The 19,045-nt window shown below is 44.2% G+C and overlaps 1 protein-coding gene across 4 annotated transcripts in view; it reads right to left on the bottom strand.

The window, feature by feature from the left end:
* wdr91 (WD repeat domain 91) overlaps positions 1–17,322 on the bottom strand; it is a 38,351-nt gene extending 21,029 nt beyond the window's left edge. For all 4 annotated transcript variants that reach the window (XM_055865213.1, XM_055865205.1, XM_055865197.1 and 1 more), the window contains exons 1-9: positions 17,218–17,322; positions 15,742–15,876; positions 11,578–11,757; positions 10,774–10,980; positions 8,916–8,999; positions 8,473–8,579; positions 7,102–7,273; positions 4,340–4,498; positions 295–506 (exon numbers count right to left, since the gene is read on the bottom strand). In XM_055865213.1, the coding sequence (XP_055721188.1) occupies positions 295–506; positions 4,340–4,498; positions 7,102–7,273; positions 8,473–8,579; positions 8,916–8,999; positions 10,774–10,980; positions 11,578–11,757; positions 15,742–15,876; positions 17,218–17,298 (1,337 nt within the window). In that variant the 5' untranslated portion in view covers positions 17,299–17,322. The remainder of the gene's footprint in view (positions 1–294; positions 507–4,339; positions 4,499–7,101; positions 7,274–8,472; positions 8,580–8,915; positions 9,000–10,773; positions 10,981–11,577; positions 11,758–15,741; positions 15,877–17,217) is intronic.
* Between the last annotated feature and the right edge of the window lie 1,723 nt (positions 17,323–19,045).

The raw sequence follows: 19,045 nt of genomic DNA, 5'->3' as shown, positions 1-19,045 counted from the left end.
TACTATGGTGGATGTGTAACCAGGGCAGTACAGCTCTGTTACTATGGTGGATGTGTAACCAGGCCAGGGCAGTACAGCTCTGTTACTATGGTGGATGTGTAACCAGGGCAATACAGCTCTGTTTGTCTCAGTAAGGAGAACAGATATCTGACACTGGAAAGTGTCTGTTTACACAGTATATGCCGGTGATTAGTATGTCTGACTACTGAAGAGCTCCTGTAGTAGATCAACAATAAACCCAACTAGATTCTGACTGTAACAGGTGTTCAATGTGACGTTCAGGTGATGTCCTACCTGCAGTGCATGATGGAGGAGTGATGCTCTCCGTACTCTTCCTGACTGAGCTTGATGAAGGGTTGTTCCACCCCCAGCACCCCTGTGCCCCTCTGTCCCTCCCCGCTGACTTGTGTCTGGTTGGGGGGAGGAGGGTCTATCAGGTCATTGCTGGTGGTCCCCCCCTCAAGGTGAGCCTCTGGGTCCCCACTCTCCCCTCTCTTCTCAGGCATCTGAAAGAAGAGACACGCCGGATTTAGCTTCCTGATAATACCGCCGGGAATCCCTCCCATACTTCCCTTCAGACCACATATACAGATGTCGGATCTTAATATGACCCATTTCCTCACAGGGGGGAAAATAATCCTGCAACAGGAGGATTTGAATGTCTATATAATATTTAAAAATGGCTGCCAGGCAGCAGCTGGAAGCGGTGATTGTAGATTACAATAACTTAGACTGCAGGTCCACTGGGCATCAGTTCAAGTAGCCTATGTAGACTATGTGCAGGTTACAGCGTGACTCGTGTGAATTCTTATGTGGATTATAATACATGGACAATATTTGTAGGGGGTAGAGGTATTTTTCGTTCAGGGAAAATCAGTTTTTTTTAGATTAGTTGTTTTACCACAGTGCATTCGGAAAGTACAGCCTTATTCTAAAATGGATTAAATAGTTTTTCCCTCATCAATCTACACACAATACCCCATAATGACATCACAATACCCCATAATGACATCACAATACCCCATAATGACATCACAATACCCCATAATGACAAAAGACATTTTTGCTAATTTTGGACATTTACATAAGTATTCAGACCCTTTACTCAGTACTTTGTTGAAGCACCTTCGGCAGTGATTACAGCCTCGAGTCTTCTTGGGTATGACGCTACAAGCTTGGCACACCTTTATTTGGGGAGTTTCTCCCATTCTTCTCTGCAGATTCTCTCAAGCTCTGTCAGGTTGGATGGGGGAGCGTCGCTGCACAGCTATTTTCAGGTCTCTCCAGAGATGTTCGATCGCGTTCATGTCCGGGCTCTGGCTGGGCCACTCAAGGACATTCAGAGACTTGTCCCAAAGCCAGTCTTGTATTGTCTTGTCTGTGTGCTTAGGGTTGTTGTCCTGTTGGAAGGTGAACCTTCGCCTCAGTCTGAGGTCCTGAGCTCTCTGGAGCAGGTTTACATCAAGGATCTCTCTGTACTTTGCTTCGTTCATCTTTCCCTCGATCATGACTAGTCTCCCAGTCCCTGCTGCTGAAAAACATCCCCCAGCATGATGCTGCCACCACCATACTTCACCGTAAGGATGGTACCAGGTTTCTCCAGATGTGACGCTTGGCATTCAGGCCAAAGATTTCAATTTTGGTTTCATCAGACCAGAGAATCTTGTTTCTCATGGTCTTAGAGTCCTTTAGGTGCCTTTTGGCAAACTCCAAGCAGGCTGTCATGGGCCTTTTACTGAGGAGTGGCTTCTGTCTGGCCACTCTACCATAAAGGCCTGATTGGTGGAGTGCTGCAGAGATGGTTGTCCTTCTGGAAGATTATCCCATCTCCACAGAGGACCTCTGGAGATCTGACAGAGGGACCAAGGCCCTTTTCCCCTGACCAAGGCGATTCTCCCCCAACTGCTCAGTTTGGCCGGGCGGCCAGCTCTAGGAGGAGTCGTGGTGGTTCCTAACTTCTTCCATTTAAGAAAGGAGTCCACTGTGCTCTTGGGGACCTTCAATGCTGCAGAAATGTTTTGGTACCCTTCCCCAGATCTGTGCCTGGACACAATCCTGCCGAGTCACCTTTATACATTTCTACCTCTATCACTCCAGTATCCCTGCACATTGTAAATATGGTACTGGAACTGACTGACCCTGTATATACTGAACAAATATACAAACACAATATGTAAATTGTTGGTGCCATGTTTCATGAGCTGAAATAAAAGATCTCCATACGCACAAAAAGCTTATTTCTCTCAAAATGTTGTGCACAAATGTATTTACATCCGTTAGTGAGCACTTCTCCTTTGCCAAGATAATCCATCCACCTGACAGGCGTGGCATATCAAGAAGCTGATTAAACAGCATGATCATTACACAGGTGCACCTTGTGCTGGGGACAATAAAAAGCCACTCTAAAAATATGTCTCAAGTTTTGAAGGAGCGTGCAATTGGCATGCTGACAGCAGGAATGTCCACCAGAGCTGTTGCCAGAAAATGTAATGTTACTTTCTCTACCATAAGCCACCTTCATTTTAGAGAATTTGGCAGTCTGTCCGACCGGCCTCACAACTGCAGACCACATGTATGGCGGCGTGTGGGCGAGCGGTTTACTGATGTCAACGTTGTGAACAGAGGGCCCCATGGTGGCGGTGGGGTTATGGTATGGGGCAGGCACAAGTTACGGACAACGAACACAATTGCATTTTATCAATGGCAATTTGAATGCACAGAGATACAGTGACAAGATCTTGAGGCCCATTGTCGTGCCATTCATCCGCCACCATCAACTCGTGTTTCAGCATGATAATGCACGACCCCATGTCAGAAGCATCGCTACACAATTCCTGGAAGCTGAAAATGTCCCAGTTCTTCCATGGCCTGCATTACTCACCAGACACGTCGCCCGCTGAGCATGTTTGGGATGCTCTGGATCTACGTGTACGACAGCGTTTTCCAGTTCCTGCCAATATCCATCAACTTCGCTCCGCCATTGAAGGGGAGTGGGACAACATTCCACAGGCCACCAATCAACAGCCTGATCAACTCTATGCGAAGGAGATGTGTCACGCTGCATGAAGCAAATGGTCACTGACTGGTTTCCTGATCCACGTCCCTACCCTTTTTAAAGGTATCCGTATCCAACAGATGCATATCTGTATTCCCAGCGGAGCTGGAGCGAGGAGCGGAGCGTGCCCGATTTCACTGGAGCGAGATTCCCAAAGGCTGGAGGTAGGTCTTCTCGCCTGCTCCAATTTCGCTTCAGTAGCGCTCACTTCAGGAACTCGGGGCCCGGCCCAGCATGCATTTAGAGTCTACCTGTGTGCTGCTATAGCTTCTTGCTTTAGCTACTGTCATGGAGTTCACAAAATATTTTCATAAAGAAACTGTCATGTCAAAATCAACTCCGATTCCCATTCGTGTCAAATCACCTCCGATTCCCAGTCATGTGAAATCAACTCCGATTCCCAGTCATGTCAAATCCACTCCGATTCCCAGTCATGTCAAATCCACTCCGATTCCCAGTCATGTCAAATCCACTCCGATTCCCAGTCATGTCAAAATCCACTCCGATTCCCAGTCATGTCAAATCACCTCCGATTCCCAGTCATGTCAAATCCACTCCGATTCCCAGTCATGTGAAATCAACTCCGATTCCCAGTCATGTCAAATCACCTCCGATTCCCAGTCGTGTGAAATCAACTCCGATTCCCAGTCATGTCAAATCCACTCCGATTCCCAGTCATGTGAAATCCACTCCGATTCCCAGTCATGTCAAATCCACTCCGATTCCCAGTCATGTCAAATCACCTCCGATTCCCAGTCATGTCAAATCCACTCCGATTCCCAGTCATGTCAAATCCACTCCGATTCCCAGTCATGTCAAATCCACTCCGATTCCCAGTCATGTCAAATCCACTCCGATTCCCAGTCATGTCAAATCCACTCCGATTCCCAGTCATGTCAAATCCACTCCGATTCCCAGTCCTGTGTTTTTGTTCTACCTTATGTTATTTTTAGTAATACATTTATATTGGTTACTGCTGTTGGGTTTAGAGGTGGCAAGAAAGGCATTTCACTGTACTGTGCATGTGACTATAAAACTTGAAACTTGAATGGCGTTGCCATGGCATTTCCATTGTTTTGGTCGATTGATCTCTTTACCAATTGATCTCTTTGGAATGTAATATGTAAATACAACATCAGTATACTTCTATGGGTTATTGAAGGAGGGAAAGCATGTACATGTAAGCCAAGGAACTTTGTTACAGAAAAGTGTCATTTGCTCATTCAATTCTAAATTTGTCCACTAGGCAACATCTTTTCCTTAGTAAAGTAGAGGAGCTGAAACCTGAATTTGTGGCTTGGAGAAGAGCTCTTTCCTTTCCTTCTCGTGGTCCTGGTGTCGTCTCTGTCTGGGGTAGGAGGTAGACCCAGCCTGCGGCTCACTGGTTCCCCCAGCGTTACACACCGGCCTGGGCTCCTTGGAGGCTGCTACTGGGTCCTTGGGCTTCACAAGAATAAGATACATGAAAGCGGTTTGTTTTCCAAAACACAGGTAAGTCACACACATACATTTTATTGTGTTACAAATTGGGATTGAAATGTATTTTAAGAAAATCGTCAATGATCTACACAAAATACTCTGTAATGGTACTGTAACAATAATACTGTATAATACACATTAATACTGTATAATAAACACGAATACTGTATAATAAACACGAATACTGTATAATAAACACGAATACTGTATAATAAACTAATACTGTATAATAAACACTAATACTGTATAATAAACACTAATACTGTATAATAAACACTAATACTGTATAATAAACACTAATACTGTATAATAAACACTAATACTGTATAATAAACACTAATACTGTATAATAAACACTAATACTGTATAATAAACACTAATACTGTATAATAAACACTAATACTGTATAATAAACACTAATACTGTATAATAAACACTAATACTGTATACTGTCTTATTTTTCCAATATTTTCCCATTTCTTCAAGCACTGTCAAGGTGATGGGGATCGTGGCTAGACAGACATCTTCAAGTCTTGCCATAGATTTTCAAGCACACTTAAGTCAAAACTGTAACTAGGACACTAAGGAACATTCACTGTCTTCTTGGTAAGCAACTTCAGTGTAGATTTGGCCTTGTGTTTTAGGTTGTTGTATTTGTTTCCCAGTGTCTGTTGGAAAGCAGACTGAACCAGGTTTTTCCTCAAAGATTTTGCCTGCGCTTAGCTTCATCCCGTTTCTTTTTATCCTGAAAAACACCCCAGTATTTGCTGATGACAAGCATACCCATGCCATGACGCAGCCACCACCATGATTGAAAATAAGGAGGCAGTTACTCAGTAATGTGTTTTGTTGGATTTAGGCCTAAAAGTATATTCCTTTGTATTATTTTAGTGTCGTGTTACATTCAAGATGCATGTTTTTGGAATATTTGTATTCTGTATATTTTAATTTTTCTTTTCACTCGTTACAAGGTCGTTGATCCATCCTCAGTTTTCTCCCATCATATCCTTTAGCTGTTTTAAAGTCACTTTTCTGGTGAAATCCCTGAGGACTGTATCTTCGATGTGTCTTTAGCTGTTTTAAAGTCACCTTTCTGGTGAAATCCCTGAGGACTGTATTTTCGATGTGTCTTTTAGCTGTTTTAAAGTCACCTTTCTGGTGAAATCCCTGAGGACTGTATCTTCGATGTGTCTTTTAGCTGTTTTAAAGTCACCTTTCTGGTGAAATCCCTGAGGACTGTATCTTCGATGTGTCTTTTAGCTGTTTTAAAGTCACCTTTCTGGTGAAATCCCTGAGGACTGTATCTTCGATGTGTCTTTTAGCTGTTTTAAAGTCACCTTTCTGGTGAAATCCCTGAGGACTGTATCTTCGATGTGTCTTTTAGCTGTTTTAAAGTCACCTTTCTGGTGAAATCCCTGAGGACTGTATCTTCGATGTGTCTTTTAGCTGTTTTAAAGTCACCTTTCTGGTGAAATCCATGAGGACTGTATCTTCGATGTGTCTGGGTAGTTCAAAACATCCTCCACAGCATCGTTATCAACTCGTCCTTAAACTCGTCCTTAAAGACATATTCAAATGTCTGATTGGTTATTGTTCCTCATCTACCAATCACTGCCGTTCTTTACGAGGCTTCCGAAAAGCTCCCTGGTCATTTGTAGTTGAATCTGTCCTTGAAATTCGAAAACTTGACTGAGAGGCCTTACAGATGGTGAGGGGGACAGAGGAAGGCGTTAGACACTGAGAGGCCTTACAGATGGTGAGGGGGACAGAGGAAGGGGGTAGACATTGAGAGGCCTTACAGATGGTGAGGGGGACAGAGGAAGGGGGTAGACATTGAGAGGCCTTACAGATGGTGAGGGGGACAGAGGAAGGGGGTAGACATTGAGAGGCCTTACAGATGGTGAGGGGGACAGAGGAAGGGGGTAGACATTGAGAGGCCTTACAGATGGTGAGGGGGACAGAGGAAGGGGGTAGACATTGAGAGGCCTTACAGATGGTGAGGGGGACAGAGGAAGGCGTTAGACATTCAAATAACCATGTAAACCGTTATTCTTTCACACAGAGTCCACGTAACTTATTATGCGATTCGTTAAGCAAAATGTTACCCCTGAACTAATTTAGGCTTGCCTAAAACAAAGGGGGTTGAATATATTATATTTTAGTTATACATTTTTGTAATCATTTTTGTATTTTGTGTTGATCAATGACCCCCCCCCAAAAAAAAATATTTCAATCCCAATTTATAACGCAACAAAATGTAAAAAAAAAATCGAAGGGGGGGGTGAATATTTACACTATGATACCAACTGTAAATACTGAAAAATACATACTTCTAGTCATGTCATAAATGCTGTAAACTGCTAAATATTGGTAAAAGTTTAAAACCACTCGAGTAACAATTATCTTAAATAGTACTGCACAGTGAGTGGAAGGGATTTTCCACAGAAACTTTATCTAGACCCTTAAAACGCATCCCGAGGGTCTACAAGTCCAGCGTCTCAGTCTCAAGGGATGCCCCCGGTCCCCCAGAAAAACATCCTAATTTCCGGAAGAACATATGGTCTCACTTGATTGGCTGCGGTGTCCTTGCGTCCCAGCGAGGCCTGTGTTGGCGAGGACCCAGGAAGTCCTCGAGGCATCTTGCCAGGTACCCGTCTGGCCTGGGGTAGGAATGTAGAGAAGAAGTTCCTGGAAGGAGTGGTGGTAAGGGCGGGATTACGCTGGCTCGTCACCAGGTCCCTGTGGAGGACAGATGAATCAAATGTGAATCAAACGGGAATCAAACAGGAGTCATATATGAATCAAGCATGAATCAAACGGGAATCAAGCGTGAAACAAACATATCTCTGTGTAGAGGAATTAGAGGTGATGAAGTTGGCATCACTAAGATTGATTCAACATTTAGAGATATCGGATACCTCAGCTGCTTTTTAAAACACCATTCTTCGCTGATGCTGTGTGCAGGTCCACTCACAACTGTGAAACTGTTGAACTGTAAAACTCAATTAACCGTCAGTTACCATGCGCCGTTGTGTGCCTAGTGAGTAAACAAGGTCTATATGGGAGACAAGCCAAGAATGTTCTGAAAGAAAATGGAAAGCGTCATGAGAAAAATACAGATACTAGATTTCTTATCTGAAGACTTTTTTTTTGATTCAGTTTCCAATGAGTCTCTTAAACTGGACTTCTTCTTACTAAGTGGTGTGTTTAGGCTTTATGAGTGGTTCCTACCTTTTTCGCAGGCCATTTGCTTTGTTAAATCGAACGTTACTAGTTCAAACTACAGAGCAAACTGTCAGACAAATTAAATGTCAAGGGAAGGGAAATGTCCTCAGACAACTTTGTGTTGCGTTTCCGTTGCTGCATAGTGTTTGGTATTGTGTTCCCAAAGCAAAACCCTGACAGGAGTCGACCAAGGCCCTTCATACCAAGGCCCTTCATACCAAGGCCCTTCATACCAAGGCCCGTGTCCTCAAAGCGTCTCAAGAGTAGGAATGTTGATCTAGGATCAGTTTTGTCTTTTAAATTGTATTAATAAGATGGGGGGGGGGGGGCTGATCGTACATCAGCACTTCTACTCGGAGACACTTTATGAATACAGGCCCAGGGCTCCAGACATCCCAGCAGCCACTGAGGCCCTCAAGGACAGGAGCTGTGTATCCCAGGAAACAGACAGAACAACTAGAACTAATCATGGTGAAAAACAACAATTCAGGGTGAATTGTTTATTCATCGTCCTTATTCATACGAAAAAACACGTTAACACATTAAAACAGTTTAATAAATATTATATTAGTTAAATTATACATCTACAGTATCGTACGAAGAGGAGAAAATACAAAACCAAATAACTATATAATACACTTATTAAAACGTTCACTAAAACCCCTCCCTTCAACCCCAAAGTGGGTCAATCCAATCTCAAAGTTTGTCCTCACAGCTCAGTGTCTCCGAGGCGGTCCATGTTTTGTACGTAGGGGGGGAGTTTGTGATGCACCATCTCTTCCTGCTTCTTTAGTTTAGCCTCTCCCTGCAGGGAAAATAGCTGGAGGCAGAGAGAGAGAGATAGAGAGAAAGAAAGAGAGAAAGAGAGAGAGAGAGAGAGAGAGAGAGCTTTAGCAGCCATCCTTAGGCCCTTTGAGACTTTCTCATGAGGGAAGCAGTATGTGCTAGCGCCACACTTTTGGAAACGGAGAGACTTAACAAGTGATTACTTCCTGTAAATAAGTAACTGTCACACTCCTAAACACGTCGGTATGAGTACACCCCGTGGGATTTACAGGAAGTAATCGAATGTTGAGTGTCTTGGTTTCAAACTTCTCTGGTATTAGCACAAACTGGCTCGCAAGGATATGACCCGTTATTAGATGAGAAAACAGACCACGTGTCTGAGCTGATCGTTCTCCTCCTGTAGACTAGCGGTCCTCTGGACTTCAGAGTCAAAGCCCAGGAGCGCAGGCTGAGGTGGTTTGCTGTCAAGGAAGAAACTACTCAAAAGATAGTATGTATAGTTTGTTGACATTTAAAATGGACATTGTTACGTTACCGTTTATGCCGATTGAAGACAAGCAAAACCCAGTCTAGAGTCACGTTCCTCTTTAATACGTCTGGGATCGTGTTGACACAAACTGGTGTGATGCCGATTGAAGACAAGCAAAACCCAGTCTAGAGTCACGTTCCTCTTTAATACGGGATCGTGTTGACACAACCTGGTGTGATGCCGATTGCAGCATGACATCTCCCAAGACAAGTAAAACACCGTTTTTACCCTGATGGCTAGCCTCTGAGAGTATGTGTCTGTAGTCTAGAGTGTCTGCAGTCTAGAGTGTCTGTACTGTAGTCTAGAGTGTCTGTACTGTAGTCTAGAGTGTCAGTAGTCCAGAGTGTCTGTAGTCCAGAGTGTCAGTAGTCCAGAGTGTCAGTAGTCCAGAGTGTCAGTAGTCCAGAGTGTCAGTAGTCCAGAGTGTCTGTAGTCCAGAGTGTCAGTAGTCTAGAGTGTCTGTAGTCCAGAGTGTCTGTAGTCTAGAGTGTCAGTAGTCCAGAGTGTCTGTAGTCCAGTGTCTGTAGTCCAGAGTGTCTGTAGTCCAGAGTGTCTGTAGTCCAGAGTGTCTGTAGTCCAGAGTGTCTGTAGTCCAGAGTGTCTGTAGTCCAGAGTGTCTGTAGTCCAGAGTGTCTGTAGTCCAGAGTGTCTGTAGTCCAGAGTGTCTGTAGTCATCGTGTGTCTGTAGTCTAGAGTGTCTGTAGTCATCGTGTGAATGTAGTCTAGAGTGTCTGTAGTCCAGAGTGTCTGTAGTCCAGAGTGTCTGTAGTCCAGAGTGTCTGTAGTCCAGAGTGTCTGTAGTCCAGAGTGTCTGTAGTCCAGAGTGTCTGTAGTCCAGAGTGTCTGTAGTCTAGAGTGTACGTACTGTAGTCCAGAGTGTACGTACTGTAGTCCAGAGTGTCTGTAGTCCAGAGTGTCTGTAGTCCAGAGTGTCTGTAGTCCAGAGTGTCTGTAGTCCAGAGTGTCTGTAGTCCAGAGTGTCTGTAGTCCAGAGTGTCTGTAGTCCAGAGTGTCTGTAGTCCAGAGTGTCTGTAGTCCAGAGTGTCTGTAGTCTAGAGTGTACGTACTGTAGTTCTAGAGTGTACGTACTGTAGTCCAGAGTGTCTGTAGTCCAGAGTGTCTGTAGTCCAGAGTGTCTGTAGTCCAGAGTGTCTGTAGTCCAGAGTGTCTGTAGTCCAGAGTGTCTGTAGTCCAGAGTGTCTGTAGTCATCGTGTGTCTGTAGTCTAGAGTGTCTGTAGTCTAGAGTGTCTGTAGTCTAGAGTGTCTGTAGTCTAGAGTGTCTGTAGTCATCGTGTGAATGTAGTCTAGAGTGTCTGTAGTCCAGAGTGTCTGTAGTCCAGAGTGTCTGTAGTCCAGAGTGTCTGTAGTCCAGAGTGTCTGTAGTCGAGAGTGTCTGTAGTCGAGAGTGTCTGTAGTCGAGAGTGTCAGTAGTCCGGAGTGTCTGTAGTCTGGAGTGTCTGTAGTCCAGAGTGTCTGTAGTCCAGAGTGTCTGTAGTCCAGAGTGTCTGTAGTCCAGAGTGTCTGTAGTCCAGAGTGTCTGTAGTCCAGAGTGTCTGTAGTCGAGAGTGTCTGTAGTCGAGAGTGTCTGTAGTCGAGAGTGTCTGTAGTCGAGAGTGTCTGTAGTCTAGAGTGTCTGTAGTCATCGTGTGTCTGTAGTCTAGAGTGTCTGTAGTCTCGCCCACAGAACAAAAGGATATGCATGCACTGGAACAGCACAGAAAGGAAGTTGTGCAGTGAGACCAGGAAGGTGTCAGACCACTGACGAGAGAAGTACGGCGAGAACAAGGGGTTCTGCTCGGGGGCGGGCATAAACGGAAGGATGAACCAATCACGCCACTCCTGCTGGCACTGCAGCTCCTGAGCCTGACGCTGGAAAAACTCCTGGGTCTTCTCTAGGTTCTTTAACTGGGAGAGAAAGGGAGAAAGAGAGGGGGGAGAGGGGAAGGGAGGGAGAGAGGGAGAGAGGGAGAGAGGGAGGGAGGGGGAGAGGGAGGGAGGGGGAGGGAGGGAGAGAGGGAGAGAGGGAGAGAGGGAGGGAGGGAGAGAGGGAGGGAGGGGGAGGGAGGGAGAGAGGGAGAGAGGGAGAGAGGGAGGGAGGGGGAGAGCAGGAGGGAGGGAGAGAGGGAGTGAGGGGGAGAGGGAGGGAGGGGGAGGGAGGGAGAGAGGGAGAGAGGGAGAGAGGGAGGGAGGGAGAGGGAGAAGAGGGAGAGAGGGAGGGAGGGGGAGAGGGAGAAGAGGGAGAGAGGGAGGGGAGGGAGAGAGAGAGAGAGGGAGGGACAGAGGGAGGGAGGGACAGAGGGAGGGAGGAGAGAGGGATGAAGAGAGAGGGAGGGATGAGGTGAGAGGGAGAGAGGGATGAAGAGAGGGAGAGAGGCAGAGAAGGAGTTAGGGAGAGAGGGAGAGGCCATGCTGTATATCAATAATCAGTCAACATCATTGGACTATCCACACATAATGTCTGAGTAACAAGAGAAGACCACGACAACAGAAGGCTGTATGCACCTGTACAGTGTAAACAACGTAGTATCTGAAGAGACTGGTCCGTAGTTTGGAGACTGTTGGTCTGTAGATATCTTCCAGTCTACAGAACAGCCTGCGGTCCAGGTAGCCCCAGTACTCCTTCAGGCCATTCAGGTCAAAGGTGTGGATGAACAGCTGAAGCTGATCAATGATCTTATCCACCTGAACAAGATACATATATATAGTCCAGCTGTGCAATGAACCTTATTATAAACTGGCTGGTTCGAGCCCTGAATGCTGATTGGCTGAAAGCCGTGGTATATCAGACTGTATACCAGGGGTATGACAAAACATGTGTATTTTTACTGCTCTAATTACGTTGGTAACCAGTTTATAATAGCAATAAGGCACCTGGGGGGGGGGGGGGGGGGGGGTTGTGGTATATGGCCAATATACCACGGCTAAGGGCTGTATTCGGGCACTCCGCGTTGCGTCGTGCTTAAGAACGGTGCTTGGCCATATACCACACCCCCTCAGGCATTATTGCTTCAATATCATGAGGTGAAATATAATTAGATATAGATATATATTATATTATATATTATTATTATTATAATATACTAATAAATTATTATAATTAGATATAATTTAAATATTGAACTAGGATAAAAACACACAACAAAAGGTTTTAACAAGTACCTCATTTAAATACATACATTGTATATATAATAAAAACTGGTACTATATATATATACACTGCTCAAAAAAATAAAGGGAACACTAAAATAACACATCCTAAATCTGAATGAAGGAACTATTCTTATTAAATACTTTAGTGTTCCCTTTATTTTTTTTGAGCAGTGTATATATATATATATATATATATATATATATATATATATATATATATATATATATAGTACCAGTCAAAAGTTTGGACACACCTACTCATTCCAGGGTTTTTCTTAATTTTTTACTATTTTCTACATTGTAGAATAATAGTGAAGACATCAAAACTATGAAATAACATACGAAATCATGGAGTGTTAAAACAAAAGAAGTGTTAAAACAAATCAAAATATATTTTATATTTGAATTTCTTCAAAGTAGCCACCCTTTGCCTTGATGACAGCTTTGCACACTCTTGGCATTCTCTCAACCAGCTTCATGAGGTAGTCACCTGGAATGCATTCTCATTAACAGGTATGCCTTGTTACAATATAATTAGTGGAATGTCTTTCCTTCTAAATGCGTTTGAGCCAATCAGTTGTGTTGTGACAAGGTAGGGTTGGTATACGTATACAGAAGATAGCCCTATTTTTTTTTTTTTTTTTTTTTTTTAACCTTTATTTAACTAGGCAAGTCAGTTAAGAACAAATTCCAATGACGGCCTAGGAACAGTGGGTTAACTGCCTGTTCAGGGGCAGAACGACAGATTTGTACCTTGTCAGCTCGGGGATTTGAACTTGCAACCTTCCGGTTATTAGTCCAACGCTCTAACCACTAGGCTACGCTGCCGCCCCTGGTAAAATACCAAGTCCATATTATAGCAAGAACAGCTCAAATAAGCAAAGATAAATGACAATCCATCCTTACTTTAAGACATGAAGGTCAGTCAATCTGGGAACATTTCAAGAACTTTGAAAGTTTCTTCAAGTGCAGCCGCAAAAACCATCAAATACTATGATGAAACTGGCTCTCATGAGGACCGCCACAGGAAAGGAAGCCCCAGAGTTCCCTCTGCTGCACAGGACACGTTCATTAGAGTTACCAGCCTCAGAAATCGGAAAATAACTGCACCTCAGATTGCAGCCCAAATAAATGCTTCACAGCGTTCAAGTAACAGACACATCTCAACATCAACTGTTCAGAGGAGACTGTGTGAATCAGGCCTTCATGGTCGAATTGCTGCAAAGAAATTTGAGCAATGGACATTAGACCGGTGGAAATCAGAGATTTTTGGTTCCAACCGCCGTGTCTTTGTGAGACGCAGAGTAGGCGAACGGATGATCTCCACATGTGTATTTCCCACCGTGAAGCATGGAGGAGGAGGTGTGATGGTGTGGGGGTGCTTTGCTGGTGACACTGTCTGTGATTTATTTAGAATTCAAGGCAAACTTAACCAGCATGGCTACCACAGCATTCTGCAGTGATACGCCATCCCATCTGGTTTGCGCTTAGTGGAACTATCATTTGTTTTTCAACAGGACAATGACCCAAAACACACCTCCAGGCTGTGTAATGGCTATTTGACCAAGGAGAGTGATGCATCAGATGACCTGGCCTCCACAATCACCAGACCTCAACCCTATTGAGACGGTTTGGGATGAGTTGGACCGCAGAGTGAAGGAAAAGCAGCAAACAAGTGCTCAGCATATGTGGGAACTCCTTCAAGACTGTTGGAAAAGTATTCCAGGTGAATACCTCATGAAGCTGGTTGAGAAAATGCCAAGAGTGTGCAAAGCTGTCATCAAGGCAAAGGGTGGCTACTTTGAAGAATCTCAAATATAAAATATATTTTGATTTGTTTTAACACTTTTTTTGTTACTTCATAATTCCATATGTGTTATTTCATAGTTTTGATGTCTTCACTATTATTCTACTCTAAAGAAAAACCCTTGAATGAGTAGGTGTGCCCAAACTTTTGACTGGTACTGTATATACCAGTGGAGGCATCTGTGGGGGGGACGGCTCATTATAATACACATGGTTTCCATGTGTTTGATTCCATTCCATTGACTCCATTCCAGCCATTATTATGAGCCGTCCTCCCCTCACCAGCCTCCACTGGTATATAAATATACACTACATGGCCAAAAGTATGTGGACAACTGCTCTTCAAGCATCTCATTCCAAAATCATGGCCATTAACATGGAGTTGGTCCCCCCCTTTGCTGCTATAACAGCCTCTACTCTTCTGGGAAGGCTTCCCACTAGATGTTGGAACGTTGCTGTGGGGACTTGCTTCCATTCAGCCTAGAGAGCATTAGTGAGGTCGGGCACTGATGTTGTGGCGATTAGACCTGGCTCGCAGGCGGCGTTCCAATTCATCCCAAAGGTGTTTGATGGGGTTGAGGTCAGGGTTCTGTGTAGGCCAATCAAGTTCTTCCACACTGATCTCGAAAAACCATTTCTGAATGGACCTCGCTTTGTGCACGGTGGCATTGTCATGCTGAAACAGGAAAGGGCCTTCCCCAAACTGTTTCCACAAAAATGGAAGCACAGAATTGTCTAGAACGTCATTGTATGTTGTAGCGTTAAGATTTCCCTTCACTGGAACTAAGGGGCCCGAACCATGAAAAACAGCCCCAGACCATTATTCCTCCTCCACCAAACTTTACAGTTGGCACTATGCATTGGGGCAGGTAGCGTTTTCCTGGCATCCACCAAACCCAGATTCGTCCGTCAGACTGCCAGATGGTGAAACGTGACTCATCACTCCAGAGGGACGCGTTTCCACTGCTCCAGAGTCCAAAAGCGGCAAGCTTTACACCATTCCAGCCGACGCTTGGCATTGCGCATGGTGATCTTGTGCTTGTGTGCAGCTGCTCGGCCATGGAACCCCGTTTCATGAAGCTCCAGACGAACAGTTCTTGTGCTGACGTTGCTTCCAGAAGAAGCTTGGAACTCAGTAGTGAGTGTTGCAACCGAGGACAGACAATTTTTAAACGCTTTTCAGCGGTCCCGTTCTGTGAGCTTGTGTGGCCTACCACTTTGCGTCTGAGCCGCTGTTGCTCCTAGACGTTTCCACTTCACAATGACAGCACTTACAGTTGGCCGGGGCAGCTCTGGCAGGGCAGAAATTTGACGAACTGACTTGTTGGAAAGGTGGCATCCTATGACGGTGCCACGTTGAAAGTCACTGAGCTCTTCAGTAAGGCCATTCTACTGCCAATGTTTGTCTATGGAGATTGCATGGCTGTGTGCTCAATGTTATACACCTCTCAGCAACAGGTGTGGCAGAAATAGCCAAAGCCACTAATTTGAAGGTGGGTCCACATACTTTTGTATATATAGTGTACATACAAAGATCTAAATTCTCACCTGTCTATATCGGTCAGAGTAACAAGGCTATAAGCAACTGCTATAGCCTGGTCACACATCTGTTTGTGCTGTCTTGACAACACTGGGAACAAGCTACTGCTGTCGTGCGCTTTTGCATTACCTGGATGGTTAATGACTTCAAATACACTGTTTCATACATACTCTGAATCCTTTCTCCTTGTCTGCTTTCATATCGGAGTCTAGGTGCTTCAGCGTGCTGGTGAAACCGCGATATATCAAGTATTCTCGGACATGTTCATCCGTCCTCTCGACAGCTGACCCCATCTTTCTCTCTCCCTGGCAGAGCAACATGACACAAAACGGTGATTGGGTTAATAATATATAAGCCACTTACACCTCGATCACACAGACATTGCATTTTTTGGTACACTAGAAGTGCATCCCTTTCCAATGGAAACGCTGCGTTTGCGTTGCAGAGGCAGTTGCCGTGCGTTCTGTGTGGTGCGTAATGTTGGATTTATCGAACGTATGCGTTAAAATTGTATGCGTAGACGGCTTGACAGAAATGATAGCAGAAGGTGAATGTTGAACTTTTGTTGCAAACATATCCAGTTGACGCTGCGTACCAACCCTGACCTGTCCACCGGACGTGCTACCTGTCCCAGACCTGCTGTTTTCAACTCTCTAGAGACCGCAGGAGCGGTAGAGATACTCTTAACGATCGGCTATGAAAAGCCAACTGACATTTACTCCTGATTATTATCTGACCATGCTGGTCATTTATGAACATTTGAACATCTTGGCCATGTTCTGTTATAATCTCCACCCGGCACAGCCAGAAGAGGACTGGCCCACCCCTCATAGCCTGGTTCCTCTCTAGGTTTCTTCCTAGGTTTTGGCCTTTCTAGGGAGTTTTTCCTAGCCGCCGTGCTTCTACACCTGCATTGCTTGTTGTTTGGGTTTTAGGCTGGGGGTTTCTGTACAGCACTTCGAGATATTAGCTGATGTACGAAGGGCTATATAAAATCAACTTGATTTGATTTAGATCACACCGACAGTTCAACATTCACCTTCTGCTACCATTTCTGTCAAGCCCTTCACGCACACAGTTTGATAAATCCAAGATATGCACGACACAGAACGCCCTCCAACGCAATGCTGCAAAACAAACGCCGCGTTCCCTTGGAAATGTATGTAATTCTGGTGTACCAAAATGCAATGACACTGTCGGTGAGATATAGGCATTTTAGCAAGCATGCACTTTTAACGTATGATTGATCACGGGGATCGAACCCACCATCCTTGCGTTGCAATGGCAATGCTCTACCAACTGAGCTACAGAGGACCACTCATATGTAAGTCAAATAAAAAAACATGAAAGAAAACAGACAAAATATTACTGCAGGCTAATTATTAATGTACACATAAATCAACATTACAATCGTTTACTTCTTCAAATTGCATAGCTAGAGGGCGTTGCTTCTCTGCCTAGACAGGATGCTTGCAAGAGCCCATTGCTAGCTAAACACGAGTAGCTAGTTTGGTTAGAAGAGTGGCGATTTTTCAACAACAAAAAATACGATGAGGTTTAGTGTATTGTACTACTTCATAAGTAACTATCTTGGTAATAGTGAAATCAAAAATGTATTAACACTGTATTTATAGTGTAAAACTTACCAAAGTGAAAACGCTGGGTGAAATATTTCCTGTTTTCTTTTTCTCCGAGGCTGTCATGTGATCGAATTCGTGTGACGTCATGTGGCAGGAAAGACCTTTTCGCGTCCACGCTGGTCCACTAGAGGGCACATTCACAGCAAATAGTGGATAGTAATATGCATTATAATAATAGACTACCGTGCACTGACTAGTCGCTGCAGGAAGTAAATCGGGCAGCGTCGGAAGCTAATTTCAAATGTGCAGGAGTAAATAACATGAAAATGAACCAACCTTGATGTTTCTCAAAATGATCAATTGTCCCCAGTATAATTATTAAATCCTATAACTAAGTTACAAACAGATCAGACGGTGCAGGGCATTCTTCCCGAGCATGATGCTTCCCTGTCATAGGCTTTGTCCCAAATGACACCCTATTCCCTATATAGTGCACTACTCTTCACCAGAGCACTATGGTCGAAAGTAGTGCACTATATAGGGAATAGGGTTCCATAGGGCTCTGGTCTAAAGTAGTGCACTACATAGGGAATAGGGTTCCATAGGGCTCTGGTCTAAAGTAGTGCACTACATAGGGAATAGGGTTCCATAGGGCTCTGGTCTAAAGTAGTGCACTACATAGGGAATAGGGTGCCATTTGGTACATGGACATTATTGTGATGATAGGAGAAGGGGAAAGAAAAAGGAGAGCAAACATGAATAAACACAGTGTCCAGAAGAGGTTGTATAGCCTCAGATATTAATAAACACAGTGTCCAGAAGAGGCTGTATAGCCTCAGACATGAATAAACACAGTGTCCAGAAGAGGTTGTATAGCCTCAGATATTAATAAACACAGTGTCCAGAAGAGGCTGTATAGCCTCAGACATGAATAAACACAGTGTCCAGAACAGGCTGTATAGCCTCAGATATTAATAAACACAGTGTCCAGAAGAGGCTGTATAGCCTCAGACATGAATAAACACAGTGTCCAGAAGAGGCTGTATAGCCTCAGACATGAATAAACACAGTGTCCAGAAGAGGCTGTATAGCCTCACATATTAATAAACACAGTGTCCAGAAGAGGCTGTATAGCCTCAGACATGAATAAACACAGTGTCCAGAAGAGGCTGTATAGCCTCAGACATGAATAAACACAGTGTCCAGAAGAGGCTGTATAGCCTCACATATTAATAAACACAGTGTCCAGAATATAACACTGAAGTTCTGATCGTTCCTGGTAATGTCTTTCACTCCTAGTTTGTTCTAGTCAAATGTTATTATCTATGAACACAGCTATGAATAATTAAATTATGTTTTCCTTCTTCTCTGTACTGAACCATGGGATGTGTCCTAAATGGTACCCTATTCATTGTCTAGTGCACTGCTTTTGACCAGGGCCCATGTAGGGAATAGGGTGCAATTTGGGAGAAAGACAATGTGATATGCTTTCCTCCTACGGTACTCTGTACTGAACCACGAATCGCAGTCATTTCTCCCACTACAGCGCAGTGCAATAGGCCAATCCTATATTAATAACGGTATCTCCAGATCTAAAATCTAAAATCTGTTAGCTACAGCTTTTCCATGAACGTGCAACAGGAATTTCCCCCCCCCCCCCAAAAAAACAACCATTTAACTGATTGCAATATTTTCTGCACAGCACTGCATTCACACTGGAGTTGAGAGGCAGAGAGGCACAGGGAGGTTTGTAAGGGAACGCACAGGTGTGAGATGTGACATGTCAAGGTACATTTTGGGATCCAATATTTTAGAACCAATGTTTGTGCTTCAATAGCGGAGTGAACGGTAAAATGTTCACGTGCACGGATTTGAATATTCATTGTTTCTCCAC

Source organism: Salvelinus fontinalis, chromosome 2 (genome assembly GCF_029448725.1).
Source record: "Salvelinus fontinalis isolate EN_2023a chromosome 2, ASM2944872v1, whole genome shotgun sequence".
In the NCBI taxonomy this organism is placed as follows: domain Eukaryota; kingdom Metazoa; phylum Chordata; class Actinopteri; order Salmoniformes; family Salmonidae; genus Salvelinus; species Salvelinus fontinalis.
The sequence above is the reverse complement of the archived record's forward strand: the minus strand, read 5'-3'. Positions and strand labels throughout refer to the sequence as shown.